The sequence below is a fragment of the Anas platyrhynchos genome, chromosome 10, assembly GCF_047663525.1.
Source record: "Anas platyrhynchos isolate ZD024472 breed Pekin duck chromosome 10, IASCAAS_PekinDuck_T2T, whole genome shotgun sequence".
Taxonomy (NCBI): domain Eukaryota; kingdom Metazoa; phylum Chordata; class Aves; order Anseriformes; family Anatidae; genus Anas; species Anas platyrhynchos.
The window spans coordinates 20380994-20408934 of record NC_092596.1 but is presented as its reverse complement, the minus strand read 5'-3'; the positions used below and the strand labels follow the sequence as shown (position 1 = coordinate 20408934).

Here is a 27941-nt window from a genome sequence, read left to right as displayed (position 1 = left end):
TTCACTGCCATATATTATTTCGCTAAAAGTGTGCTTAGTGTAAGACAAATAGCAATTCAATGTGAATAGTTCAGAAATGCAGTGAGGGCAATTCTTTATGTTTTCGACACTACTTTTCACATTCCAAATGCTTATTTGCAAATCTATTAAGTAAGATGTGCAAACCCCTCAACTTCTATCAGAATGATTCTCCAATCATTTTTATCTTAACAACTATTCCTAAAAGCTCAAATTATGCGTGGAATGCATCACCTGGAAGAATTAAAGCAAAACCTCTGAATAACCAGTCTGCCACTTAGTTTAGCATGTATAAAAACTCCATGCAGTAGCTCTTTTGATATTTTCCCTTTTTTATATATTTTCCGTAGTCCACTGTGATGTACTTTTTTTTTTTTTCTTTTTTTTTTTTTTTTCTACAAAATAAATGAAAAAGGAGGACAGTTTAACTGGGGTTAAATATCTGTACTTCTGTCAGCATGGTACCACAGCCTGAAAGATGACATCCACAGCCTGGCAAAGTTTCTGATAAATTGTAGGTTCCCTTCTTCCAGAGTGGCATAGCAGACAGATTTATGTAGGTCAGCAAGAGAAGTTATTACTGTTATTATTTATTATGTTTGGCTGAAAAAAGGTTACAATTTCAGAATACTTTCTGTAGTAGAATTATTATTCCCTTGACAGCATTCTCTATTAGCACAGCTAAACAAATAATATGAAAGTAGGATTTTTCTTGTAACTTTAGAAGGGATTCCAGACATAGGGTGAAGATAGGGTTCATAGCTGTGGATACTAGTCTCACCATTGGAACAAGTAAATATATATTTTCGTGTTGCTTATGTTGATGGAAAGCCAATGTGCATAGTTGTACAATAAAAGGGAAGGAATTGCAGAGGCAGACAGGGACTGGTTTCTTTTGGTTAACAAGAGTGTAATACAAATTAAAATAGATTTTACTGTAATAATATTGACATTTCAAGCTCTATCCTGACCACAACTAAAGTAACAAAGGACAGAAGAATACGATTACATCTGTTTATAGTTGCAAAAACACCAGTATGTATTTTTCACAAGTTCTGTTGGCATAGCATGCAGACATTCTTGACTTAAGCTGGGTGATGAATCTACTTTGCATCTATCTGCTGTAGAGTAGATGGATGTATGCCTACCTATAATTATCTTTGCTGACTCCTACATGCATTTCCCTCTTCCTCCCTATTTTAAAAGTTACACTGTGTTACTTAATCTGAATTCTGTGCCACAGGTTAGGATACATGCTGAATAATTTACTCAGAGAATTGATAAGAGAAAAATTTATTTCCACTTTTTCTTTTTTTTTTTTTTTTTTTTTTTTTTTATCTCTTGAGGGATTATTTATTGTACAAGTACTTGTTCTGGACATTCTTTTGCCACAGTCTGACTTTTTTTTTTACTTAGTATACTAAGAACTACAATATGCACTAGAAAAATCAAACACAATTTATAAGACAAATAGTCACAACTGGGGATAAGGAATATAAATAGGATGACATCAAATGAAAAAAGCTGATGATCCAACAAGGCTTCTATAGATGTTGTTTCTAATGTCAGGAGAATTGCAGATTAGTCTTGCTATTCTTTATAAGTAAGCCTATTTATCAACTTTCAGGAAAAATCTAATTTAAGGTGGCACATTTTCCTTAGTTCTGCCACACTTCAAAGCTTAAAGTACACAAGTTTGTCAGGCATTCTGTCCTGGCTGTAATCAGCGTGTGAGATTCCCATTCAGGCCTTTCTTCATAAGCCAGGTCCTGGCTAGTCCTGGCTGCCTGTGATAATGTAATTTTAGTTTGCTTGATTAGTAAAGTTAAAAAAAAAAAAAAAAAAAAAAAAAAAAAAAAGACTAGAAAGTCTTAGCATTTAACACCTTTATCCAATTCAGGCTTTATGTTGAAATAGAGAGAACAATTTAAATTGCAAATGTTCTCTATAAGAAGCTGGATTTCTGTAAAGTAGAACTTAGTCACACCATCAAGAAAAAAAGATGACAAACTGTAAAAAAAAAAACAAAAACATTTGGACAAGGTGGATACTGGCAGACGTTATGCTGTATTTCCTGGATAACTTACAGAAAGAGAAACTTTTTCTGAAGAGACATAGCAAGAAATGTGAATTTTAACAATTTTGGAGAAAATATGCAAGAATATAAAAATTCACAGTTATGCTAGCATGTATTACATTTTTAACATGATGCTTTATAACTGAGTCACACAATGGATTTGTGTACATTTATATTCATTCTTTAAAAGCTGAGTAGAGCTCAAGCAACTAAAACAAGCTGTTTGATATTATGCTCTTTTTTATCCATTTCACTTGAATACCTTAGCATACAATGTCACATTAGTTTTATATATGTAAATACTTTCAAGTCAAAACATGTCATGTGAGCATATTTTATCAGCTATTATCACTCAGATATTTATATATACAATCTGAAAAAAAGTTCCATGTTTATGAAAATTTAAAGTAATTTTGCTCCTTTAGGATTTACTGTATTTGTGGGAATACATTTGTTCTTACAGTCAGAAGGAATTTAGCTACGCATTGACTAAGAATTTTTTATCATTTCTGAAATCGGGGAAACTTGTTTAAATATGTTAGCAATGATGTGCAAGATAAAACAGATGTGAAACAGTATCTGATTGCTGTTTAAATGTAATAAAATCAGCTGAACAACAAAGTCATGAATAGCATATTATCATAGATAAGAAATTTTCTTAGGCATTCCAGAATGCTGATGTTCTTACAGAGAGCTTTAGGATAAATCCATATAATTCCCCTGTGTGACATTTTGAAAAGCCCAGAGCTGTGAATATCACACCTGATTGCTTTTAAGTCTAAAGCTTTCATGTGCAGGAAATAATGTTTCAATTAAAAAGAGAGGGAAAGGGGAAGTCATTTGACATTACTATATTGCATTCAAAATCATGTACAGAAAATCATGTACAGAAAATGAAAAGGAGAGCTGCTGACTCAAATCAAACAGACTTAAATATTTGTATCAGCTGTTCAAAAGGTTTTTAGGTCAAAAGTGTAATGATATTACAATATCAGGTCTGTAAACCTGATGGTTTCAGTCTCTTGATTATTGAAATTTTGCTATAACTAGTTACCAAACACTTGTTTTTCTTCTCCATTTTTCCCACTTCAACTCTGCCATCATTTAGTGCCTACAGCCTATAAATTCCCTCTACTATAATTTGTAACCGTGCAATTGTGAAGATACTGTCTAAGATTACAAATACTGACAGCAGGTAGAAAGAATTTCTACCCATTACTAGACTGACATTGCTTTGTGCTTTTCCATGTGAAGTGTATTTCATTTACAATTAAAAGTATATACGTGCACTTGTGAGATTAGTGAGCATTTTAATTTTTAATACCACATACAGTATCTGACATTTCCCTGGGGATTCAGAGGGAATCCTTTCTCCTTGCATAAAGACAATAGGATGCATTTACCCTAAAATTGCCCTTGAAATAGATACTTTTCCTAGTAATGTTCGGAATAATTTCTCCCAAATGACCTCTCCTTTCCTGTAAGATGCTTGATCATTAAATCTTGAAATAGAGATTTGGCTTTTGCTTATGGATGGTTTTCTTTACAGAACACTAAGAAAAGAATTTTGCCATGTGAAGATTCCTCATGTAGGAATTTGCTGGCAGTATAAAAAGCATTGTTCTTGTATGGATGACCTCCTTGCGCAGAATGATAGTTTTATCCTTCTCTACATCATTATGTTTGCTGTACAAAAATCCTGCTGTGCTACATCATAATAACATGTAATCTTCTTGCTCAGTTTAGCTGAGATTTAAGGAGCTGCTGTTCATGGAAGCAGTTTTCTAAAGTCTGATCTATAATTTACCAGAATCAACCAGGCAAAAGAGCAAGAGGCTTTATAAGAGGGATACAGCCCTTAAAACTCTTAAATGAAGATTAGTTTAAAGTTTTACAATCCGGTACAGAACCATCTGGCAAATCTCATGTCAGGCTTTGTTAAACCCCTGAGCTTTCCTAGGATGCTGTAGTCACTCATCCCCACCCCACAGCTGGCCCTTATCATCCATTTCCCTGTCTCCTACCAGACACCCGCTTTACTCAAAGATACATTGCAACAAAAGAAGGTAATAAGTGAGGGGCTGCTTTTTCTAAAGTAATAGTATAACAGCTCTAAATAATGGAGGCTGTGGGTGTGCAGCACCTCTGGAAATCATGCCCTTATAATTGCTGTCTGGCTGTATATGCACTAGGTGATTTATTACATCTTTGAAGAGGTAATTGCAAGATAAAAGCTGCCTGTTGGCAGAACCATTAGAGACTTGCTGGGTTAAATTGTGGCATTTGAGGCCAAGGAAGCACGGGGAAGACATACAGCAACATCAGAAGGCATTTTGATATTTTCAGGAAGGGAATCACAGTTATAGCCAAAGCAATGTAGAAGTTGCATAAATTCCAGGTGGCTGTTTGGCGTGGAAAGCTGATTGTTCTCGTTGTGCCTAAATCACATTTCAGAGATCTAGACTGTGGGTTCCCTGCTGATAGCTCCACAAAGGGTTTAATCTGTAGTTCTAAATTGTCTTTTTGTTCTTTGGCAAAAGGCACACCTAATGTGTTTCTCAGACAGCAAAAACATTCCCATGTGAATCACTACTATCATATTGATTTCAGCTATCCTATGGCTTTCCCAAATACTTCTATCTCATACAGATTTATTTTCATATTTATCTAAAGCTTGGAAGTATGGAGCAAAGTTTTTTTGTTTTGTTTTGTTTTGTTGTTTTCTATCAGTATGTTCCATCAAATTAAATTTTTCACTCAAATTAACCTGTCTGATCACCTTTCACGTGAAGGATCACAGGAGGCTGAAGGAGGAGATTGCAGGAATCCAATTACCTGAAATCAACTCACAGGCAGGAACATGGCATTGTTAATGGAGATTATCTCCTTCTCAGGCTTATAGCATTTCTCTCTCTCAATGTTGATGATAAAGATGTTCTCTCTGGACAATGAAATTAGTATACATGATTTCTTGATTATAATGTGGGACAGAAAAACACTGAATTCTGCAGTTCCTCTATAAGAATTGTTGCTTTTGTCTGTTTACTTTAAACATAAGTGCAAAAGACAAAAGCAGCCCCAAACAAACATATGCAATCCCGACCAGACTTTGATAATGTAGCAGTGCTAATACAGTACTTACAAAATGTCTTTTGCTGTTTGTTTCCTAAATCTCACTTTAAGCGATAGAGTATTTCAGCTTGAAAGACAATTTCATAAAGCCTTTTTTTTTTTTTTTTTCTTTCTTGTAAAGTGCCAGAGTGGAACACTTTGACTCAGACAATCTTAATGCTGCCATAGCAATTTTGTAAGGCACCAGAGAAAAATGCATTGTATTATCTTTGAATTTCAGTCTGCCTTTGCTTCTCACAGCAATCAATAACCATTAGTATTATTGGTAGTAGTATCTGTCTAGATAATTTTAGGGCTTTTCCAGAAATCAAAATACATAAAACAAAATTGTCATGTCGTAACTTTTTCTTTACTTTTTAACTCTAATAAATTCAGCTTTTCTCTTAAGAAAAGCAAAAACCTGTCAATACGGAAGTGGAATGAAAAGGAGCTGACTCCTAGCTGAACAAATCCAATAGCTAGTACTGGAATAAAAAGTTTGAGAGCCAGAGCAAATTCCTTTTGTGGACTGGAAAAGTGATAGTCATTGAAAAATCAGTCAGATCCATGGGTCAAGTTATTATTATTTTTTTTTAAATAATTATTTTAAAAGCTATTTGTGAAGCTGAGGCCAACCAATTGAACATCATTTAACTTCTTCCTAGCTAAAGGGGAAGAATTTTCCTATGGTTTCAGAAGACGCATTTTGCACCAGAGGTGAGCCTGATGGCTCAGGAATCCTGGCTGCAGAGGTGAAGGGATGCAGCCGGCCTTCAGTGGCTCCCAAGTAGCAGGGTGTTGTTCCCACGTGCAGATGGACCTGGCAGCCTGCTCTCTTTACTGCTTCTGCTGCGATGTGTAGTGGAGAGAGGCAGGCGGAAGGGAGAGCTCGTTAGGTGGCTGTCACACAGGATGATGTGGAATGGGCCTCCTTCTTCCTCAGGCAGCCTCCCTAACCTAGGCAATGGACTGGTGAGGCAACGTCCAAGGCACCAAGGCAGAGAGCACTGGAACTGTGCCGCAGGGCAGAGGGAGCACAGGGCTGAGCCTGCTGGAGAAAATAGGTTGAGCAAATTAGCAGTGTCTTGTTTTGGCTCAACCTAACCTGTATGGACACCAGGAGCTGAACAGTGTAGGGGGAAGGTACCATCAGAAGGGAGATCTCTGCACATACAGTTGTAAAATTAGTTTGAGAAATTTCAGTTGCATAAGAGATTACCCCCTTGTATTTCAGAATGGAGACCGTTAGTGTGGCAACTTAAAGATAAAAATGAATCCTGTCTTAAAATGATGACTTACATGACCTTTAGAATCAAGTTTAAAATTTATTTTCTCTTGTAGATTTTGTATGTGTGGATATTACCTGCCAAGCTGTCATAAGTAATTATATGTTCATGAAGTTATTGTTCCTAATAAACAGGAAATTTTCATGATGAATTTCATTTTTGCCTAAAGAAAAGATTAATAATTACATTGATTGAATGTTAACACTTTGTTTTGCTGTTACAAATAGTTAGACAATTCCAAATATCAGCAAAATATTTTGTGCACAGTGTTTTTACTGCCTCGCCGTTACACTGGACTTTATTGATTGCTGACATAGTTGATCAGGGTAATTTGTAGGTGGTCTTGTAGAAGATGACTGATGTGGTTGGCCATGTGATGACTCAATAAACTAAAGTTTCTTTCTTGCTGTCTCAGTGAAAATAACCGAAAACTGGACTTTCTGCAAATGGACAGGATTGCCTGGCCTTGGGGAATAGTGCATTTCTCACTAGGCAAAAGGGATCCCTAAGATAGAGGAAACTTTTAAAGCCAGTGAGACCCTCGGTGGTTTGTTTGTTTGTTTGTTTGCTTCTACTAGTGCCTATAACAGGGCAGCTATACAAGATGTCAAGTAATGATGTAGAACAAAATGAGACTCCGTCTACTCAAGAGGATGGATAAGGTGTTGAATGAACGGTGGGTACTGAATCAGATGTCCAGATACGCCCTGTGCTTGCGGAATGGTAGCTGGCTGTAACAGAAATGACAGGTGTTTCATCAAAAATGAAAAGAACCTAATTTATTCTAGAAGTCATGCTTGCCTGCTAGAAAAAAATCTAATCTGTGCATGTACAAGAGCTAAGGGAGCTTTAATGGCACTGCTGAAACCATAATGTAATATCCAGGTTGAAATCATTCCATCTTTATCTCATTATGAGTACAATTTTCTTCTATGTGTGAAACTTAAATGTCAAATTGAGGAAGTAGAGGGAACATAAACAAAAGACTGTGGGCATATTCCTATTGTTTCTTTTGAGAAACTGTAGAAACTGCAGAAGGTTGTAGGAAGATGCTTCAAGCAAAATGGGGGGATAAAGGCTTCCAAAAGCTTCCCGCATTTAGTAAGAGCTTTTTTATCTGTGCTGGAAGGAAGACGCTCACAGGAGGATTGTCTGTCATTACCACATTCTTCCTCTTATAAACGGGAAAAGAGAACTTGTGGATAAGCACTACTTACATCATCCATGAAGAATGTGTCTCAGCGAGCTGTAAGTAGGCAGTGCATAGACTGAAAGCACAGTTGCTAGAGTAGTGTGTAGTTCAGAACAGGTATTTGCACAATTTGAGTTTTGCAACATGCTGAGTTTGAAGCTGAAGCAGATGTGCTGCTTGTTAGCAGCCCAAGTGCTGGTTGGGAATTGTAAGCTACCTTGTGTATAGCCACAGCTCACATGGATGTCATGTCTTTTTTTTTTTTTTTTCTTTCTTTTTTTTATGTTTTCTTCAATGAAAAGTAGCAGTGCAAAGAGACTGCCTGGTTCTTTGTGGAAACCAGACTGGTATCGTGTTAGAGCCTTTAATTTCCTGAGCTTTCGTTCTTTTAGTTCTGAAACATTGTAAAAATGGAATGAGAGCTAGAAGGAAGATGTTTTACTGAATCCCCTGTTGTGATTCAGTACCTTGTGTGAAAAACCTCAGTGGGCTGAGAGCAGTGACTGCTTGGTTGGTTTTGTTTGTTTGTTTGTTTTTGTTTGTTTGTGTACTTCCTTACAGTGTTACAGGATGCAGGCTACTGACAGATGGGTAGTTGCTCCAGAATCTGCTTTATCTGTCACTCTTGCTGTGCTGTGTACTTTCTGATGCTTGTCTTTGGAGGAATGAAAGGGTATACATGGGTGCTGGGCAGAGGGAACAGTAGGAAGCAAATGAAGAGCACAAGGTGCTGGTCTGTAAGAAGCTCAGCGTTAAAAGGTGATCAAGTCTTCATTAAGTTGTATCTAACATTTAGAGCATTGTTTTAAAGTGTTACTCAAGAGTTTTGGGTATTGTCTCGCCTAAGTGTACTTCAGCATCCTTTATGATCTCGTTTTAGGGATGTGGTTTAATGGTTGATATTGGTGGTAGGGGGATGGTTGGACTTTTCCAAAGTTAATGATTCTGTGATTCATACACTTGCTTCTTGCTTTTCCCCTCTGCTCTAAAGTAAAACTAACTGGACAAATGTTCTATTAAAAAAAAAAAAAAGAAAAAAAAAGAAAAAAAAAAAAAAGATGTGCAATTCCAAGAGAAACTATTTGTAAAGAACTACTCAGATTTTTAATGTCAGTTCCTGGCAGGCTATTCCATATGGAATTATTATGGTAACTTGGCACCACAATTGGTATGTTTAATAATTTTCAGTATGCATTTGGGTCCCTTTTATGCTTGATTATTACATTTAAAGAAAGATTATAAGGTAGAATACATTTGCTTTTGAACATATGAAAAACACAACCTTCCCTTTCCAGATGCATTCATTTTAACTTTGTATAGCATTCACTAAATCTGTGGTTATTTCTTTTTTCTTTTGAAATGCACTTATTGTTCTATTTCAAGAATGAATCATGTTCAGTTGCTACCCCAAAATATAACACAACAAAAATGGTAAAAATGATTGTCTGTAATCTATTATTACAGGCAACTGAACCTGCCAAAACAAAATTGCCATTTAATAAGGTGTGGTTTTTTTTTTGAAATGAGCCCTGTGAATGTTCCATGCTAACTGAAGTTGCCCACAAGTTCTGTATATTAAAAAAATGTTTCCTTTTAAGTGACTGTATTTTACTGTATATGACAGAAAATCCGCTGGCGTATCTCTTCTTCTCTTTGTCAATCCTTGAAGTCTCAGTGGGCATTTAGATCGCTCTCATGTGAGACCTGGATAAGATGCTATTTATATTGAATATTGTCAAAGGCCTTATCCAACAGTTAACATGTTAGAGATGTATTTCTGGAGGAGGAAGATCCTGACACTTAAATAGTTTATTTCAGCACAAGACCTGTTCTGTGAACTTCATTGTTTCCATTTTATGACTGAAAAAGGAAATATAGAAATATTTCCTTTCCTAGAAAGGAAATATAGTCAACTTCTTTGTATTTATGCAGCAGTGTGCAAAGTTCCTTCCCTGGGAAATTCATACAGAGAAAATTAAAAGGAGCTGACATACTGTTCAGTGCTTAGTCCCAGTGCTTACAAATCTCACATATTTATTACTGAAACAGAGCAATTACATATATTAACAAGTATTTGCAGAATGCTTTGGTAATATTAAAAAATAAAAATAAAAATGGAAGTATGAAGGGTCAGCAAATCTAATTCTCTGAAGATCACTTTAATCTATTTGATTATACAGAGTTCTGCTTTATGGTGGTCAATCTTGAAAAAATTCCAACGTAGTGAAAAGCTGGAGAAAACAAGCTATTAACTGGTCAGTCTTCTGGGCTCCAGCTAGGAAGAGCATTAAGGAGAGGCAAGGGCTATCATCTGAAAATGTGACTTGTCTGCACAAATAATGCAGACTTGAAATCATTCTTCTATGGGATTTCTTTTAATTCACCTACTTAAGTTTAATTCAACTTAAATAAGTGGATTTTTAAATTTCTGTGGAACAATTTAAATTCACCTATTTTAGTTAAGTCTCTGTCCTTCTCTTAAGGTGTGCATTCAACACAGCACAGCCTAGGCAGGAAATGGCAGAAAAAACAGAGCTGTGTTTTCTCTGAAATTTTGCTCCTGAATCTTGCTGTGTTAACAGATGACTTCAGGCTTTTGTTTGAGGTTTTCTGTCTCTACTCACAGATGGAGGTGTGCACCCCCACACCTGGAAAGTTAAAGGTGCTGTATGAAAATTAGGTTAATTGGCTGCAAAAATATCAGACCTGCAGTCTACTCAGAATGTATGCAGTCAACAAATGTTATGATTATTTTGTATGAATTTTGTGCATAAGTGTTGTTTTATTCCCTCAAGGGAAATTAATGCTGAATACTGATAAAGTAGTTGAACGTAAAACCTAATACGTACATTTCTCTCCTAACAGCACACAAAAGAAATGGGAAGACCACAAACTCCTTTAAAAGAAGCAACACTGGAGCCTTGGACTCAGCCACAGGTAGGCTGGAAAAACTTTTCTCATAATGTTTTTTTCTTCAATGATGGTTTCTGTATGTTTTAACAGAATCAATCTAAAGAAACACTGGAACAGGTAGCTTTGCAGTTCTTAACATCATATGCCAAAATGATTTGTTTTGCTGTTAACTGTTGTTAGTAGTGTCCTTTTAATTAAACTTTCAGGATCCTAAATCAGCTTTTTTTCTAGGGTACAAATGCCAAAATTGTATTTCCTTCAGTTTCTGTTTCTGACATGCTTAAAAGACTGCAAAACTTCACAAAACCAAACCAATTTCTGAATGGTGTGTCAAGAAAACTGTGAGCATCCTCTGAAGTTTGTGGAGTGCTATTTTGAAAGGGAGGTTTGAAAAATCAACCTATTAAATCGTAACGATTTATCCAAAAAGACAGCAATACCTAATCATGAAAAAAATAAAAAAATAAAAATTAAAAAAAAAGAAATTGGGAGATTAATATGCAACATATCTGCTCCTCAGCACAAAGCGGTTTGGATTCTTTGACCTTGCATTTGTGTATTACGCAAAACAGTTATAATCTGATGACATGCAGAAGTTCAGATCCACCCTTGCTATTTGTTCCCTTTGTATCAGTGTACTGAACTATGCATTGATGTGTGGCTTCTGAGTGGCTCGAAGGAAGGAAAGAGCAAGTTCATATTGTAGGTGATACTGGACATTGCTGTTCCAAGGTTAAGGGTTGGGACTGTACAAGAAGAGGAGCTGGAGCAGGGTTGAGGTAAATAAAAAAAATATATATATAAATAATAAAAAAAAAAAGGTGGGAGGATAAACCTGGAGGGTCAGTCTTCGTTTGCAAATTCTCAGGGGAAGATTGCTGATGCTTTTTATGGATGTGGGGGCATGTTTCTTTCAGCAGCAAAACAGTAATTTATCTGGCACAGTACCTCTTCCTGACACAAGAAACTACCTCTGCTTTTCAAGGTTCACTTGTTGCTAAAGGTGGCAGTGAATCTGAAATGCCAAAGTTGAGAGTTTTCTGGCAAAGATGGAGAGAACCAGGCAAAGGTTACGACCTCTGATCTGTAATTATGGTGTTATTGTAGTCTAGAGTAGGCTCTGCCATGTATTTTCAGTCTGTAAGCAATCTGCCCAAATAAAAATTATCCTGTTTAGTCTCTAGGTTTAAAAACTAAATATGTGTGATCCTAAAGTTTAGGCTTGTTTTAGAGGCATGTTTACTCCAAAAGCACAAGGCAAACACAGCATAGGGATTTTGAAATAGAAATGAAAAAAACCACACATCTCTATTATTGCTAAATTTGTTCATGTTTTATTATTATTATTTTTAAATTAGTTGTGATGCTAACTGTGTAGGCTTGTAGTATAATCTGCACAGCCAATTACAATTTGCTAACATTGCTGGTAGTTCTTAAGAGGTAAGTTCTCTGTAGTTACACTTGCATGGTATTTATATCCATGGACCTCTGCATGCAGAGAGAAAGTTGCTACCTGCAAACATACAGGCCTTGTAGTGTAGTGAAATCCCTCAAGTGTTACTCTCAAACACATAGCCTTTTACCTCCTTACTATGCAAAACGTCTCCAGACTCAGCGTGTCCCCAGCCTGTTTCCAGGTACTGCATGGCCCAAACTCCCAACGCCTCTATCCAGACAGTTGCTAATCACAATCATTAGGCGTTCATTGATCTGTGTCTGCAATCAATAATGTTTATGTACAGGACCACAGGAGCTTGCTATGGTCCATAGTTACTAATAGACAGTAACTCCTTGTATGCAGGCACACAACTGTTGAGGGGAGTGTTTTGTTAAGTCTGTTACTGCTGAACAGCTAATGAATCATTGGTGAGGGATAGCAGGCTCCTCCTGTTTAGTTGCTTACGGCAAGTGTTGCAGGGAGGCAGAGAGTTTGGGTTTAGGGCCGGATATCAGCTTGCTGGCAGACCTGAGTGAAGTTTGGCTTTTGACTTGCAAGAGGAGGAGGCGAAGCAGCTTGATGCGGTGTTCATGGTGTAGTGGAGCTCTGGTGCACGAATGGGGGTGAGATAGAGGTGATCTTTTGCAGCCAGTTTTCTTTCATGCTTTATGTGACTGCTGCCAGTCATGTTGTTGAAGAAATACTCTGTTGGACTCTCCCAGTGCTGAAAAGAATCCTTGTTCTTCCTTGTTCTTCCATGTCACCTGATCACTTCTGAAAGCTGCATTTGCCACTACTGTATTTAATAGCTACCCAGATTAAAACACAGAAAATGCTTTTGTCATTTCTATTCATTTTGTGAAAAAAAATACATAATATTTTTTAAGTGCACACAAAGAAGCTAACACCCATATGCCTTATTGTTTCATGGAGAGAGGAAATGTAATCAACAAAATCAAAAACTGCTGGAGCCATTATTGTTGCACAAAGTTAAATTAGTTGTTAATTCTTTCACGGATGTAATTCTGGCCCCTGCAAATCCCTCCTTAGATATTTTGTATAAAGTGAGTAAAAATTCATGGCATGGATAAAAGCTTTGTCTATTTTATGAGCAACAGGCAAATGATCCAAATGGTGCTCATAAAGCAAATGGTTCCCAGCTCTAAAAGGAGGAGGAATATATTTAAAAGCTGCTAGAATGAACCATGAGTAAAACCAACTTCTATTTACAAGATGGTGTTATTTACATGAAAGCTTTTATTTATTTATTTATTTATTTATTTATTTTATTTTTTTTTCCCTCTGAGGGAAAGACTCTCTACTTTTGTCTACTTAATAATAACAGTAAAAAATCATTACATTTTCTTGGGCTATTTACTGCATTTTCAGTGTTCAGAGTTGCTGTGGGATATGTTTTATCAACAGAGTGAGTGAAAGAAATAGCTGAGCGCACAGCTTCAGTGTTCAGGGCCAAGCAGTCAGTGAAGCAGAAAGCACCACATCTGTCCCCTAATACCAGGAGGTGAGAAGCTGATACACATTAGTGGTTGGACAATTTCACACAAAGTCTGATGGAAACAAAAAGCAGCTCTTTCCGTGTAGAAGGAGGGAAGGCTGTATGTTTCATGCTCTATCACAGTTCTATTTTCCTTACAGGCTCAAGGTTTCATCTCAGAAGTAGCCAGTTAGCTGACAATTTTGAAACTGAACTGATCAACGAAAGAAAAAGTAAAGAACTATAGTGCTTTGACAGGCTAGTATATATATATATTTTTTTTTCATTTTTATTTTTTTATTTATATATATATATATTTCTGCTTCAAGGTGCTTTTTCTCTGTTTGGCCATAATTTAATAAATTCCTAAAGCAATATGACTTTTCTAAAGTAGGAATTCTTTTTCATGGCCATGCCTTTTAACTTGCAGTTTTCTGTATCTTTTTCAGTGCAGTCAGTGCATGGAAACTGATGTTGCTGCCTGGAAAATAAAGTATGAGAGACTCATTCTGATAAATCTGGGACAAGACCTTTGCAGATAAAGAATGTGTGCTAGTAGTTGCTCAAATAGACTTGTCATTGGTTTACAAGCTTTATTTAAATGCTAAGTAGCATGTATTCCTGTGGTTATATTTTTCTGCTTTGCCTGATTAAACAGTTAGCTGATAAACCCTGTCAAGGCTGTTCAGAGCTACTGCAGTTAAGAATACCTATTTATAGCCTCGATGTTTATGGTCAGTTATACATAGGGCAATTTATAATCAAACTCTAATCTGTGATTGTTTAAATTCATGAAGATTGCTCATACTATTTTAAAATCTGAATTTTGTATGGTAATGCCATACAATTTACAACTTCTTATAATTTACATAGATACATCCAGTGAGAATACGGATTTACCAAAATAAGGGAAAAGAACAATGAGACAGTTACATTACTAAAAAGGCAGTAGTGGCAAACAATGAGTTTTGCCAGCATGGCAGACACAACAAAATCTCCACTGTTCAGTTGTAGTTTTGATTTAATCCTTTTTGTTGTTGTTATTTTGACACTCTTAAATGACTATCTATTCTATATCTATCTAAAGTACCGTCTATGAATGATTCCTAGAGGTGTTTCACAGGGTAGAATGTGAGAAGGTGATGTTATTAGTGCTGGAACTTTGTTTATTAATTCTAACTGCTCCAGGTGCTCTTACTCACTTAAGATAATGGCTAAAAAGACGGGGTACTGTTGCATTAATTTTCCTGGCCTAAATTTAACATAATTACCTTAATGAACACATTAATTTATCCTCTTCCCTCACACTCTTCTTCCTTCACAGTGCTGCCTAGTCCCAATTGTCATAGGGAACCCTGACCACAAATGTTTCTAGTTCTCCCAGGAGTTCTTAGTGAGGGATGAATACCCAGGGATTAAGATTTGGCCATCTCATGTTGTGCGCATCCACATGCATCTTATAAATAAGCAACATCCAACATGGCTTTATTACCACTTGGTGTTTTACTACAGCAGTGAGCGTGACAAGCAGGAGCAGTAAGACACAGACTGGTGAAACCAATTATCTCTCAAAAGCAAAAGAGGAAAATTATTTTTTTCTTCTTTTGCATCTCTGGTTTTGCTTTCTCTTTCTTTGTGTGCAGTGTACAGTTGTTTGTTTTTTTTTTTTTTGGTGGTGGTTTTTTTATTTTTGTTTGTTTGTTTGTTTGTTTTAAACGATTACTTTTGTGGAAAGGCAAAAACACTCGGACTGAAATCTAATTACAAATGATAGAGCACAGTATTTTTCTGCTCAATTTTAAAGAATCACTTTATAATCTTGGAACAGTGGATAACAACATCACTAATCCAATATTTTAACAGTAAATACGTTTGATGATGGGAATTGCTACACTAATCTTATATCCCTCCACAGTATAGTTAAGAAATCCACTGGGGTTTTACTAATCAGTTTTTGTAACGTAAATCAAGTCATGTAATTCTCGTTCACTCTAAATGCTCTGCAACTACGGGCAGAACTACGTGCATTATTTTTTGTTCTTTTCATCAGTTCTGTACCCTCATTTGCAGTCGAGCTCTCCCCTCCAATATGCAGGAAAGAGACTTTGGTAGAGAGAAGTCTCCAAGCACCCTCCAAGACAGAGATTGCCTTACAGAGAAGGCAATCCTCCTTGTTGCCCTGCCTGCTGAGTGGAAGGGATCCCTGTGGCTGTCATGAGTCCACCTCCCTCACACCAGCAAAAAGCTTCCAATAGCTACAGTCTGACCACAGGTGCTACTACACCTCTCATACATGTTTCAGCTACTTAGACCCCAATTTTACCGACCCTAAAGTTTTTTGCAATATGTCATGTATGACAGTTCTAATAACCGTCAACAGTAAAACAAAAGATTTTTTTTTCTTTGCTTTCTTATCCAATAGAGCATTTTACATTAGGAAGAAATATTAACATGGTTAAATATTTGAAGAGAAGCAACTAAGCTATTCTGTGCATATTTTGTTCCCACAGATCACAGAAACTGAATTATTCTCCATAAAGTCCTGGTGTGCTCTTTTTCTGCCTGGCTCACAGCTTCAGTTTGTAGGATTTGCAGTCAGTGGAACTCAGATGAAAGTAAAGCTTATTTCTGACTCAGTGTCTTCTGCTTAGATACAAATCAGTCACCTAAATATATCTATACATTCTAGCCTTACCTTGGTAATATTTAGTGTTTTGAATATCTGTGCTTAAAATAATCCCATTTGGTTTGATGCCTTAATAAATTTATGTATGCCTCGAGTATATTTTTTATTTGAATGGAACTTCAATTTTAATCCTGAGTTCTGACACCAAAGACTTTGTAATTAAAAAAAGGGAGAGAGATCAGTGCAGAAAGTGTTAGGCTTCTAAATGCAATTAGAATTGCCCACAGAAATATTCAAACTATTTTTGAACACTCCAATCTTAAAACCTGATCTTTTGTCTCTTAAAATGGAGGCCTCACAAGCAAGAAGCTAACTGGAAGCACTTGGTTGTTTTGGTCTGATTTGAGTACCAACAAGAATGAGGTAGTGTTTTATTCCAAATCTTGAGAGAAAAACATGTTAACTTCTGCACTTTGAAAATAATTATATACACTAATAAAAGTTTAATCTTTCTGGCATGAGCTGATGCAGCTCCTGGCTGCCAAAAAATTACAAATTTAACCTCTCACAGGTAACAACACTTTTTCATTTTATCTGTGTTTCTAAGTTATGGTGCGTGCAGTATTCCATTCCTGACATTCTACAGAAATAATGTGTTCAGAAATCAGGCTATGGTTCTGAAAGGCAATTTAATAATTGAAAATGGACACTAACCATTCCCTGTTTAGTGATCAGTTTCCATGATTGTTGCATCTAACATGGAATAGAAGAATAATAATATGATATATGTAAAGCATTATATCAATATATATTGTGGTTGAATTGGTCCACTGGGACTATTCAGCTGAAAATTTTTAAAAGGTTCATTGTGGGTGAATTTATGAGTTGACATATTTTAAGGTGCTTATCAAAAGCTAAAAATGCAGTTATTTTCAGGATTATAAATGATCAGAATACTTCCTTAGTGCTTCTGATTTGTATACTTTGTCTTTGCAAGATACTGTTGTTGATAACATTAGTTGCCTTTTAGCTGAAGTGCTACAAGAGCTGTTTATTGGCGAAAAACGGTTAAGATTTTTTTTATGTATTTTTGAGAGCTAGTGAGAGTAACATATCTTGGAAAAGAGAAAGTAGCTACAGTTAGCTTTGAATTTGCTTTGAGTTCTGGAAGATGGAAAACGTTTTTTGTGATAATAACTAAAAAATAATAGTGTTCCTAAAAGTGGTGCCTCAAAGTATGATAGGCAATGTAAATATTGTACAGCTTTGAACTTTACGTATGCTGTTATAAATCAAAACCAAGAAGATGGGAAAACTACAATTCCATTTTGTTTTTCTCTGTGTGAAGCTTAATTTAGAGATGCATGCAAGTGTAGTCTTAACTATTAATAATCTAAATAAACACTTCTGTCATAGAGCAGTGCTGCTTAGATAACCTTCCCAACAATAATAATTATATTTTTAATTAATCTAGTAAGGTTCTGGGCATTTGACATGCCTTGTGTATATATATATATGCATATTTATTATTATGTTTTTTTCAAGATCTAGTGATGGCATAGCATATGATCATTGGAAGTCAGTAGCTGATGTAACTGGAAAATCACTCAGAGAAAATAAGAAAAAAAACTCATGATAACAGAGTCTTGTGAGCACTGAATTTGCTATTGATTTCAGCAGGGGACACCATTACAAAGGCAGACAAAATTCCCTTTTCATTTAAGTTTATCTGTCAGTTTTTCAGAAGAGCGTATGATTCTGTGATTAAAAACTCTTGGTTTGAACTAAGCTACTGTACTGTTCTGAGTTAATTAAAATAAATGAGAACTTGATAGACAGTTTCCATACAGTTTGCCTTCATATATTTTCAGACGTTTGGCTCTTTAGAAGCAGAAAGCCTGTCACTTTGCGGTTTGTGTCTCTGAGGGCAGACACTTGCATGTTTGTCTGTGTCAGATTGTTCCATGTATTTTCAGATCCCAAATGTCAAAGCTGCTGAGTGGGAAATTGAGGGATAGTGAAGGTTTCACGTCCTTACTACCTTTAAATATTTAAATCTTTTTTAACTCATTCACTCAGTCTTTGAAGAACATCTTGTCCTTTTTCGCCCACCGCGACAGCAATGCTCTCTGTCTAATTGCTTTGGCTCACACTGTTAAATCTTTCCCTTCTTCTTGCTTATGACATGTCAGAGCTGTTGTTACAGACATGAACAGTGGTGTAAATGGGGAAAGAATTGTTAACAGGAGAAGGGAGTTCAGCTGCAGAACATTACCTGCAAATGCAGTACCATGTGCGTGCAAACTGGTAACCCTTGAATTCACACTGCCAATGTGCCTCTTACAGGAGCTATGGGAGGGGAGAAGACTGCTTATATTAGGCAGTTGATTTATTCTCATTGTTCTATGATGAGGTGGATGAGATGGGGTACTCAGTAGTGAAATATCCAGTGATATAATTTAAAAAGGGCAGGTAGACAGCTATTCTTTCAGCTTGTGAGGTGCTGGAAAGCCCTGTCAGTGTTTAAGTAAATCACCATGGACCAGCTTTTAGAAAATGTAGATGAGATCTTCAGGTGCTTAGTTATCTATTGTGATTGTCAGAACAGCTTTCCTCCCCACAGTATTTCTTCTGAAATCTGGGCAAGAAAGCAGAGATGTCCCCATTATTTAGGAGAAAGCACTGAGTAACAGAATCATTAAGTTGCATCGGACTGTAACTTATTTGCTCTGAGCTATGCTTAACATGCATAAATCTTCAAACAGAAAACATAAACATGGCATGATTCACAGAGGTGTCAATTTTTCCGGTGTCCAGTTCGATGTCCCTCACAGAGCAGTTAACGGTGCTGGAAGGCTGAAGTTGTACTCGGGAACAGCAACATCTTCCTAACTGCCGCAGCTGACGGGTGTATTGATGCATCGCCGAATAAAAGGAGCAGTCTGTAAAGCTTTAGGAAAGCATGAACATAATAAAAGCTTTCCAGTGTTGTGTTTTAAACCATAAAAATGGTTATCAGCTTCAGAGAGGACCTTTGCATGAAGAGTGGGTGTGTGAGGGTGTGATTCTGGAGGTGTTGGGCTTTTAACTGTCTGTTAATCTCCTGAGGATTTTCTCCCAGTCTAATGCCCTTACAAAACTTTTAACCACTTTTTCTTGGTGGTGGTGTGTTATTGTTATTACTATTATTTGTTTTGCTTGCTTGTTTGTGTTCTATCAACTCATACAAGGTTTAATAAGAATGCCTTCCCTCCTGATGAATTAGCTACACAAATTTTATTTTTCTTGGTAGCAAACACAGACTACCATAAAAGGTTCCTTATAACAGGAACTAGCAGAAGTAGGCGCTAGATGCATCATGGGAGGTGTTCACATGGAGGTTGTCCACACTGGTCCTGATCCTGTACCACTGAACATTTTACTACTGATAATAATAGAACAAAACCCAGTATCAGCTTTCAGGAAAGAGGGACAAATAGCAGCAATTCCAATCTCAGCAAGGGCCCTTATTGGACACTGATCAGACTGTAGTTTGTGTATATTTGGTGTTGGAAATAATTTTTAGACTATTTTTTTTAATTGAAATAAGGTATTTCATCGGTCAAAAAAATCAATTTCATCATCAAAGTTATATTATTATTGTTGTGTATTCAGAATGTGGTCTATGCGTCTCCCAGTTGCCGTTGCCAGGTCACTTGCCCTCAGCCAGTATCTCAGCTACAAAATCAGTTGTTTTTCTTGAAAGATGTTTTGTGGGCTGATTAATTTTTTGGCTGAAAATTATTGCATATAAAGCAGATATGTTCCAACTTGGTGCCCCAGTGGCTATCCAGTAATGGATATTACATATCCATTCAAAGCCCAAACGAGATTAACACCACTGTTCTCTCCATCTGCCTTTGAGAAAGAATCCAGTAAATAACGAGGCATGTAAGGGAAGATTATCATTATATTTAACATTTGCAGTAGCTTATTATAAGTTGTATAAACTGATATCATTTGTGTATTAATTATTGAAAGGAGACAGGAGTCCGCTCAGAGTAGGTAGGCACCATGCCTGTGTTGAGTTCTTTGCCCAGCGCAGCACTACCCTTGCGGGCTGGTCGCTTTTCTCTCCCTGCCTGCAATGGTTTTACTCAGCTGGATCCTCAGGCCGTGCCTCATATGCACACAGAAAGAAAAGCTGAAGGTAAATTTTGCCTGCCTCTTCAGAACATCCTGTACTGCAGAGCATGGACAGCCTCTTGAAAACTTATTAAGATTTTATTGGTTGTCTTGATCTGCAAGGGACTGCAAACAGGGAAGGGATAAAAAAGCACTGTGGAGATTTTGCCTGTTCTGGTTGCTTTTAACTGCAGATGTTGTGCTGTGAGTGTCAAGCCATTTCTGTCTGTCTGTCTGACCCAGCCTCTGTCAACTTCCAGCGGCACAGGTTTTTGTAACAGTATGTGTTTTCTCTTAGAAACTAAAATATTTTAATTTACCATCTAGCCAGAAGATGCTGTGGCTTATATGTGAATGCAAAAAATTAATCCCGATATCTACCAATGCCATCATTTTTTCCTAAAGAATTGAATGGATGTCATTCTTATATAATTTACAGCTTTTCATGAGAATATGATCACTGTAGTTCTTGGGTTTCTGGTTCAGATAATGTGATAACGTATCTTCTTCTTCATTCTGTATTTTTAACACAGCATGTGTGTTTACTAGAGGATCTTGCATGGCTTTCTGGGTATTTATGTGCAACCTAACTATGGACTATGAAAATCCAATCCCTGTTTTTAAAGGAAAAGAAATTCAATTTGCATCTGTAGAGGAAGAGACCAGGAAGAGAGTAGGAAATGTAAGGAGCACTGTGTCTGCTCTGCAGCTGAGATGTGTATCTTACACTTGCGTTGTTCTAGTGCTGGCTTTTAATCAGGACAACAGCCAGTGCTGATGGATCTAAAGAATGCTTTTAATATGGATTCAGTCTGTCTGTCTGTCTGTCTATCTATCTATCTATCAATCTATCTATAAACACCACTATTTTGCTGTATCTCACTTCACAAATGCTTGATTGCCTAGGCAGGCAATCAGATGAAGGGGTTGTTCTAGCAGATGTGTCGGTAGAGGACCAGGCCTGTAACTGGCATAAGCGTGCTTCTAAAATTTAATGTTGTTCTGCTAACTTTATACAAATGAGTGAAAGTATGGAAGTATTACTTCGGATTTTTTTTATATCTCTTTGTTTTATGGAAGAAAAGGAAGAAACTTTACTCTAAAACTGGTGGTATCTTTATTTTGTTTTGAGAATGTTATTACTTTAGAAAATTTCAGATTATTTTATTTTCTGAAAATTAATGTACTCTCTGTACTCAAGGATGAATGTTGCTTCCTTGTCTATTCTCTTGTATTTCATTGTTTTTTCCTTGCTGTCTTCTGACAATTTTCCATATAGTGAAAACCGGTCTCTGCAGTGATCCCCTGGCATATATGAGTTATGCTTTTCTTCTGGACTCATTTTTGGATGTTATTGATCATTTGTCAAGATCCATACAACTTTTCTTAGTCACAGTTTATTCTTATCATTTGTATCCGCCAATTTTACTTTTGTGTTCAGCAGTTTGCATATGAGGTGAGTGGGACAAGGCAGTCAGGTTTCAGTGAGAACAAAGCTTAGTCCTTTTGAATTCTGATTGCTTTTTTCTTTAACTGTGTTCATGTATGTCAAACACAGATCTTTGTCTGTTTAAATAAAAGTAATGATGCTTTGTGAACTATTCCATTCTCTCTGTTTCGGGATTTACAGGTGTTGTGACTCAAGAAGCATTTGAACTTTCTTTTAAAGAGAAGAAACAAGGGGGAGTAGGTTGCTTTATTTATTTATTTATTATCAGAACATTGCTAAAATGGAAGACTTCTGGGCTTGGCAGTTTTACAGCAACTTGATAAAATAAAAATAATCGTGCCATCACTACTTTATCTTGCTTCTTTCAGATGTGCTTCCTTCAGAATTGCTTCCTTCTTTCGTATATGTAGAACTCGGCTTGTCAGAATGGCAGTCTGTTCACAAGCTCTGCCAAGTTGAGGGCTTGAGAAAAAGTAAACAACTCAGTTGGAAACATGGATAGCAAGCATAGCATATACTCTAAGCAGAGATATGCTGCTGTATTACACAAGAGTTCACTTAATGAAAAAATACTGTTTTCCTTTTAGAAGGAATGAATCGTTCTTGCTAACCATGGTAAAGTAATCCAATCGCTCTTGACAACTGCACTCTGCTCAGGCAACTTTTCTATCAATTTTTTTATAGCACCTTTCCTGACTTAGAAAAAGATTTTTGGTCCTCTGTTGCAATATAAACTGATGTTTATATGGAATAAATCCTCATGCTAGAACTACCTAGAAAGAACCAAGAGAAAGAGCTGGGAACTACCTATGAGAGCTGGGAGATGAGCAGTTACTGAAGTCTTTTCCTACATATGAAATAGTTGCTCATCTGTTCCATGTAAACTAAGCTCCCTCACCTGGCACATGAAACAGGAATGGTGATGGGGAGAGACAGAATGAAAAGGAGTTATGAAATAGGTTAGGTGATATTGTAATCAGAAACAAGGTAAACTAATTCCTTAGGAGGGAACACACAAAACAATAGGGCAGAAGACCAAACAAGCATAGCTTCAGAAAATACATGCTTCTGAATAAGATTGTTTAGGTATGATAGATGCATTGTCAAGCTGATGCAGTTATAAACTAAATACCTGAGCTGAAAAAAAACACAATTGAAATAAATCAATCATTGGGGTGTAGGCTATTAAATGCTGTCAAGTGGTAAAGACTGGATATACTGCTCTAAAACTTCAGGAGATAGCCAAGCACCTTTGAGTAAACTTATACTGTTTAAATCTGAAATGAAAGTTTGTTGTTTCTTTCATGGCGTTATATGTCAGGGGCCAGTATTCTCAAAGACTGTTTCACAGCGTGAAATTACAGTTTTACTCAGTTCTTTATATTTCTGACCTTGAGATCTTGATCATTACAGTCTATCTACCTGACAACTGCAGAGTTCAGAAAAAGTTTATATTCTCTAACAATAACAATCTCATTTTATTATAGTTAAATAATGAGCAATGTTGTTTATGCAAAGTGAAAGTCAAGAAACCATATTCATTTTGTTCTATAGAGCACATAGCACAGAAAATCCGCAGAACTCATTTGTTTTCTTCTATACTTAAAGAGTTCGCTGCACAATTGCATGAAAATGCAAACTGAAGTTTTAAGGAGGCAATATTTCAGACTATTTAGAATTGCTTTCTTAAAATAACAAAGCTTTCATTGATTTCTACTTCCCTAATATGTTTTAGACTACAGGGTTTCGATTGTTTAAATTTATGTAGAAAATAGGGGGAATAGATAGGGTGTGCTTACACTATGGAGACTCTCACAGGACTTCAATTGCACGTTTCTTTATGCATTGATCTGAATTTGTTGTTTTGCGGTTCTGCCACCTTCCAAGGACTGCGCACTAATTGCCAATGCTGTGGAAGAATGAAGAGGACCTAGTAACCAGATTTAACAGTGAGAGCTTGCTGTCCTCTTCTCTTATCAATGGCTAGGAAATGCATTTCTTTTTATGCCAGTTAATACAGGAATACATTGAGGAATACAAAGTAATCAATAGTAGTCATGACTTGAAGGTATCACTTTATAGACCTGCAAGGAAGATGCAGTAAAACCTCTAATAATAATAATAATAATACAGTGTTGGAGTATCATGATGCATACATTATTTCTGACACATACTTATAGCTGGATTGCACTGAACAAAATGTCAGATACAGTGTCCTGAAGGGAAGCAAACTTTGCTCACTTCTTAACCTTTTCTGATATTTTGGTCAGCTTTTATGGGGTGAGAGCAGGTGGGAGAAAAATTATTTGCTTACAATTATCATATTTGTATTCTTCTGAATGTTCTTCGTAGATGCTTGCCCTAGATTTAGCTAGTTTCCTAACACAAAGAAGAAATTGCCTCTGAATAAAAGCATACCAGAAATTATAAATCTTCCATAGTTGCAGTAAGATATTGGAATAGAAAGAGAAAAAGTAATATTGTTTATTATATGGCCTATTACTGACTTCTAGGCATTATTACATAGCAATCAAGGCTTCTGTGCAGAGTGCATGGAACTAAATGTATAACTGCTAATTAAGCCGAGACAAAATAAATTTTATGTGGTGTTTCCTATAGGTAACATAATATGACTGTGGCAGACTTTACAGGGAAATTAATGCCAAATGAAGAAACTGCTGCTGTGCATGTATTAGTTTTCCTTAGAAACAATTATCAAGAAATATTCTCTGGTGATCTTATCTGCCACGGTGGGGTGTGAGGTTAGAATTAGAATTTTTCAAATGCTATTTGTGGTTTTAAAGATTTTCTAGTTTAATTGTAGATTAATTTAATTGTAGCAAGGACATACAGCAAATATGGACTTTTTTTTTTTTTTTCTTGCCTCTGTCAGCTAAGAGAGTGGTAACTGCCTATTTTATATTTGCAATCCCCGTGTGTTGAATGGAAACAAGGATAATTCACAAGACTTTTTAGAAATTCTTTGTTTTTGAAATTTTAATTAGAATTTTAATTTATTTGAACTGTTTTCATTTGACTGTTTTGCTGTTGATGCTCTTTTTCTTAAACTAATCTTATATCAAGAGACCCATATTATTTTTTCTTCTTATAGTGAGTTTGGATATGCAAAAAAAGAGTAAGAAGACTTGCTACTTAAAAGTTACCAGAAGGCAAAGACAACAGAAAATCTAATAGTTCCTTAAGTTCCTCAGGAATTTTGAGGCTGCCTTCTAATTTAAAGAAGGGAAGTGTGAAAGTTTAAGAGCTTGTTTTTACTGGTAAAATCTTTACTTTAGAATAGCCCCTTGATGTCATGCATGAGATAAATCATCACTGTGGTTGTTTTGACACTCTGGAGTGTAGTTATATTATGCACTGGTTTCCCAAGAGATCTTAAAATTTAACAAGCAGAGGCCAGTGTGAGTGATGAAATGAGGCAGCAGCAGAGCCATTTCAATTATACTTTTATTACACAGCCATTCTTCGTGGAGCACTTCATACTTTTTGTAATGCTTACTAGAGTATGAAGCGTTCCTTGTAAAGGAAAGGTAGCTCCGATTTTATGACTAAGTGGACAGTGTGATTTCAACTTGCTTTGACAGCAGTGCTGCAGTTGTAGCAGCAGGAGTAACACAAGAGAGAGCAGGGAAGAAAAGGCTGCTCTGTGCAGCTGTCATGGCTCTGAGGCCCTCTGCAGAGAATGCTAAGTTTTGAGAATTCAGAAATAATCTAATGAACTGAGGTAATTGCACAGATTTTAGGTTTCCCTTGTTTCATTTTGAAGATGATTTACTGTTCCAAGGCTATGCTTAACAGAGTTACCTTCTTTTTATCTTTCCTTCTCCAATAGGCAAACTCAATGGTTTTACTATTAAACGTGTTCCTTATTATACGTTTTTCATGGCTGGTAGCATAGTTATCTTGTACTGTGAATTCTTCCTGAATGTTTGTTTTTAATATACATTATCATCTAGAAAGCCTATTAAATATTTTTGAAGTGTTAATAGTGTAACTTACACTTTAGATTCTCAATAAAAGTTCCCTTTACATGTGAAAACAGTAACAAGTGTTATACAGATTACATGTGCATATATGTAGTTAAAGATCTGAAAGTTTAGACTGTCTTTCTCACTACATTTTAAGGAGAAATTTGGAGTTATCGTAAGGGAATATGTTAAAGTAACTTCCCATTTAAGACCATAATAACAGCATCAGGCACTGGAAACCCTGTTGGGTTACCAAGGATATTCAATTTTATTTTATTTTATAGTAAATTTATCAAGTGCCCTCTACTTGCTTTAGGGTGTGCGCCTTTTTGTATTATTTCATGTGACCCTTCAACCCTTGGTATGGTCGAGTTGGCTCCACTAAATGCACAACCAATGCACATGTAACCCAAACAGAGAATCACCAGGGGTTTTTGGGACAGCACTTCAGGGAGGAGACAAAAATCATGTCTGGTTCTTTCGTGATTGAAGTGTTGCACATATTCTGGTCAGGCTACTACTGATTGTGGTTATTAAATTCCCATCAGAATATACTAAATTTCATTCTAATACAGTGTTATTAGACATCTCCCTCAATGTCTAAGGTAATTGTTAATTTAGACCACTTGTGTCTTTCTGAGATTAGCGGGAAGGGAATCTATTTTTTCTCCCTTTACAAGCAGACCTGTTAAATCCTTTAGCTGAATGGATAACGATTACAAGTCTCAACTGACAAGCTACAATTTTTTCAATTCCTGAAAGGTCGTTTATAATAACAGAAATGACTAGCACAGCACACCTACAATATCTGTGTTGTGAGGGAACTCTGATTAGAATTTCATCTAGTACCAGGGGATACACTTTTTGTATGCAGAGGGAGGCTGTTAGACTGCTATTCATGTCCACAGCTACCCTGGCCAGCATCAAATGCTCACATTCCTTTCTTAGAAAAAAAAAAGAGAGAAAAAAAGTGATGGTATAAATGAAAACTGCTCCCATTGATGGAATGGTATTAAGTTCTGATTAGAAACGTATGCGCAATATTTCCTGTTACAGAAAGTATCATGTAAATAAAAGCTGTAAAGATACAGGGCAGTGTTAGCATAAAGGAAAAGAGAGAAAATTAAATTTCAGAATGTGCAAAGGGATTTTTTTTCCATCTGTTATGTTTGTGCTCAAAATTACATAGTGTTTGAGAGCAGAGCTCTATCTCTTTGACATTGTTGGGAGAGAGTTTTGTGCTTTGTGTTATTTAATTATTTTTCTTTGTTTCTGCTATCAAAACTCATAACAATGCTGGAATGTGCGTGGAATTTCTGGTGTAGGTTGAATAGTTATGGTATAGTTTTAACTCTCTAAAATTCAGGAAATTTGTGAACATCACCACTGGATAAAAGACTGCAAAGATTCTACAACTCTGCTTTAGTATATCTTCCTTGGGTTGTAGTGAAATTCATACAGTTCATGTCATGATGTTCCTTCTTTTGAACCTTCAGACCCCAAATCCAAGTGTCTGTAAGAGCCCAGCGAGCTTCTGTGTGTTGATTCAGGAGTGGTAACTCATGTTCTGTTCTTTGCTTGAACCTTCATATACTTTAATATCTATTGTGAAATCTTATTTTCTCTTGTAATATGTGTGATCTGAAGTTAGATACTTATTATGCACCCTTTTTTACTTTGCTTCTGAGCTTAAAAAGGAGCATTTTTTGGACAAAATGAAGTGAATATCCTGATGCAAAGAAGTTCAATCAAAATTGCTTCTCAGCAATTTAGCCAGCTATTCTGTTCAATTTTGGACGAATGATGTACTTCTCTGTTTCATTTTACTTTTTTTTTTTTTTTTAATCCTTCTCATATAATAGACTGACACAGTATAAAGAATGTTCCATCTGACAATATGCATACATATTTTCCAGGAATAAATTAGAACATTTCCCAGTGCTCCAGGACATCACTGTTTAATATAGGCCAATAGATCAAAGACAACTAATGTAGTTTCCCTCCTGGGTCTGTTAAAGCCAGTATAAATGTGACCTTTTATAACATGTGCTGTATTATTTAGAAAGCCACTGTTTCCCTAGAGTTAATCTGTTAAGTTATTGAATTTGGGCTTCTTTTTAAGTACATCTTTCTATGGTACATCTGCTTATATAGCTAGTTAGCTTATTTTATCTAACCAGTGCAC

The 27941-nt window shown here is 36.2% G+C and overlaps 1 protein-coding gene across 1 annotated transcript in view; it reads left to right on the top strand.

The window, feature by feature from the left end:
* The window catches only part of PCDH11X (protocadherin 11 X-linked), a 482091-nt gene that overhangs the window by 217105 nt on the left and 237045 nt on the right, over positions 1–27941 (top strand). Inside the window, exon 5 of the mRNA XM_072043192.1 lies at positions 10550–10621. Within this exon, the coding sequence (XP_071899293.1) occupies positions 10550–10621 (72 nt within the window). The remainder of the gene's footprint in view (positions 1–10549; positions 10622–27941) is intronic.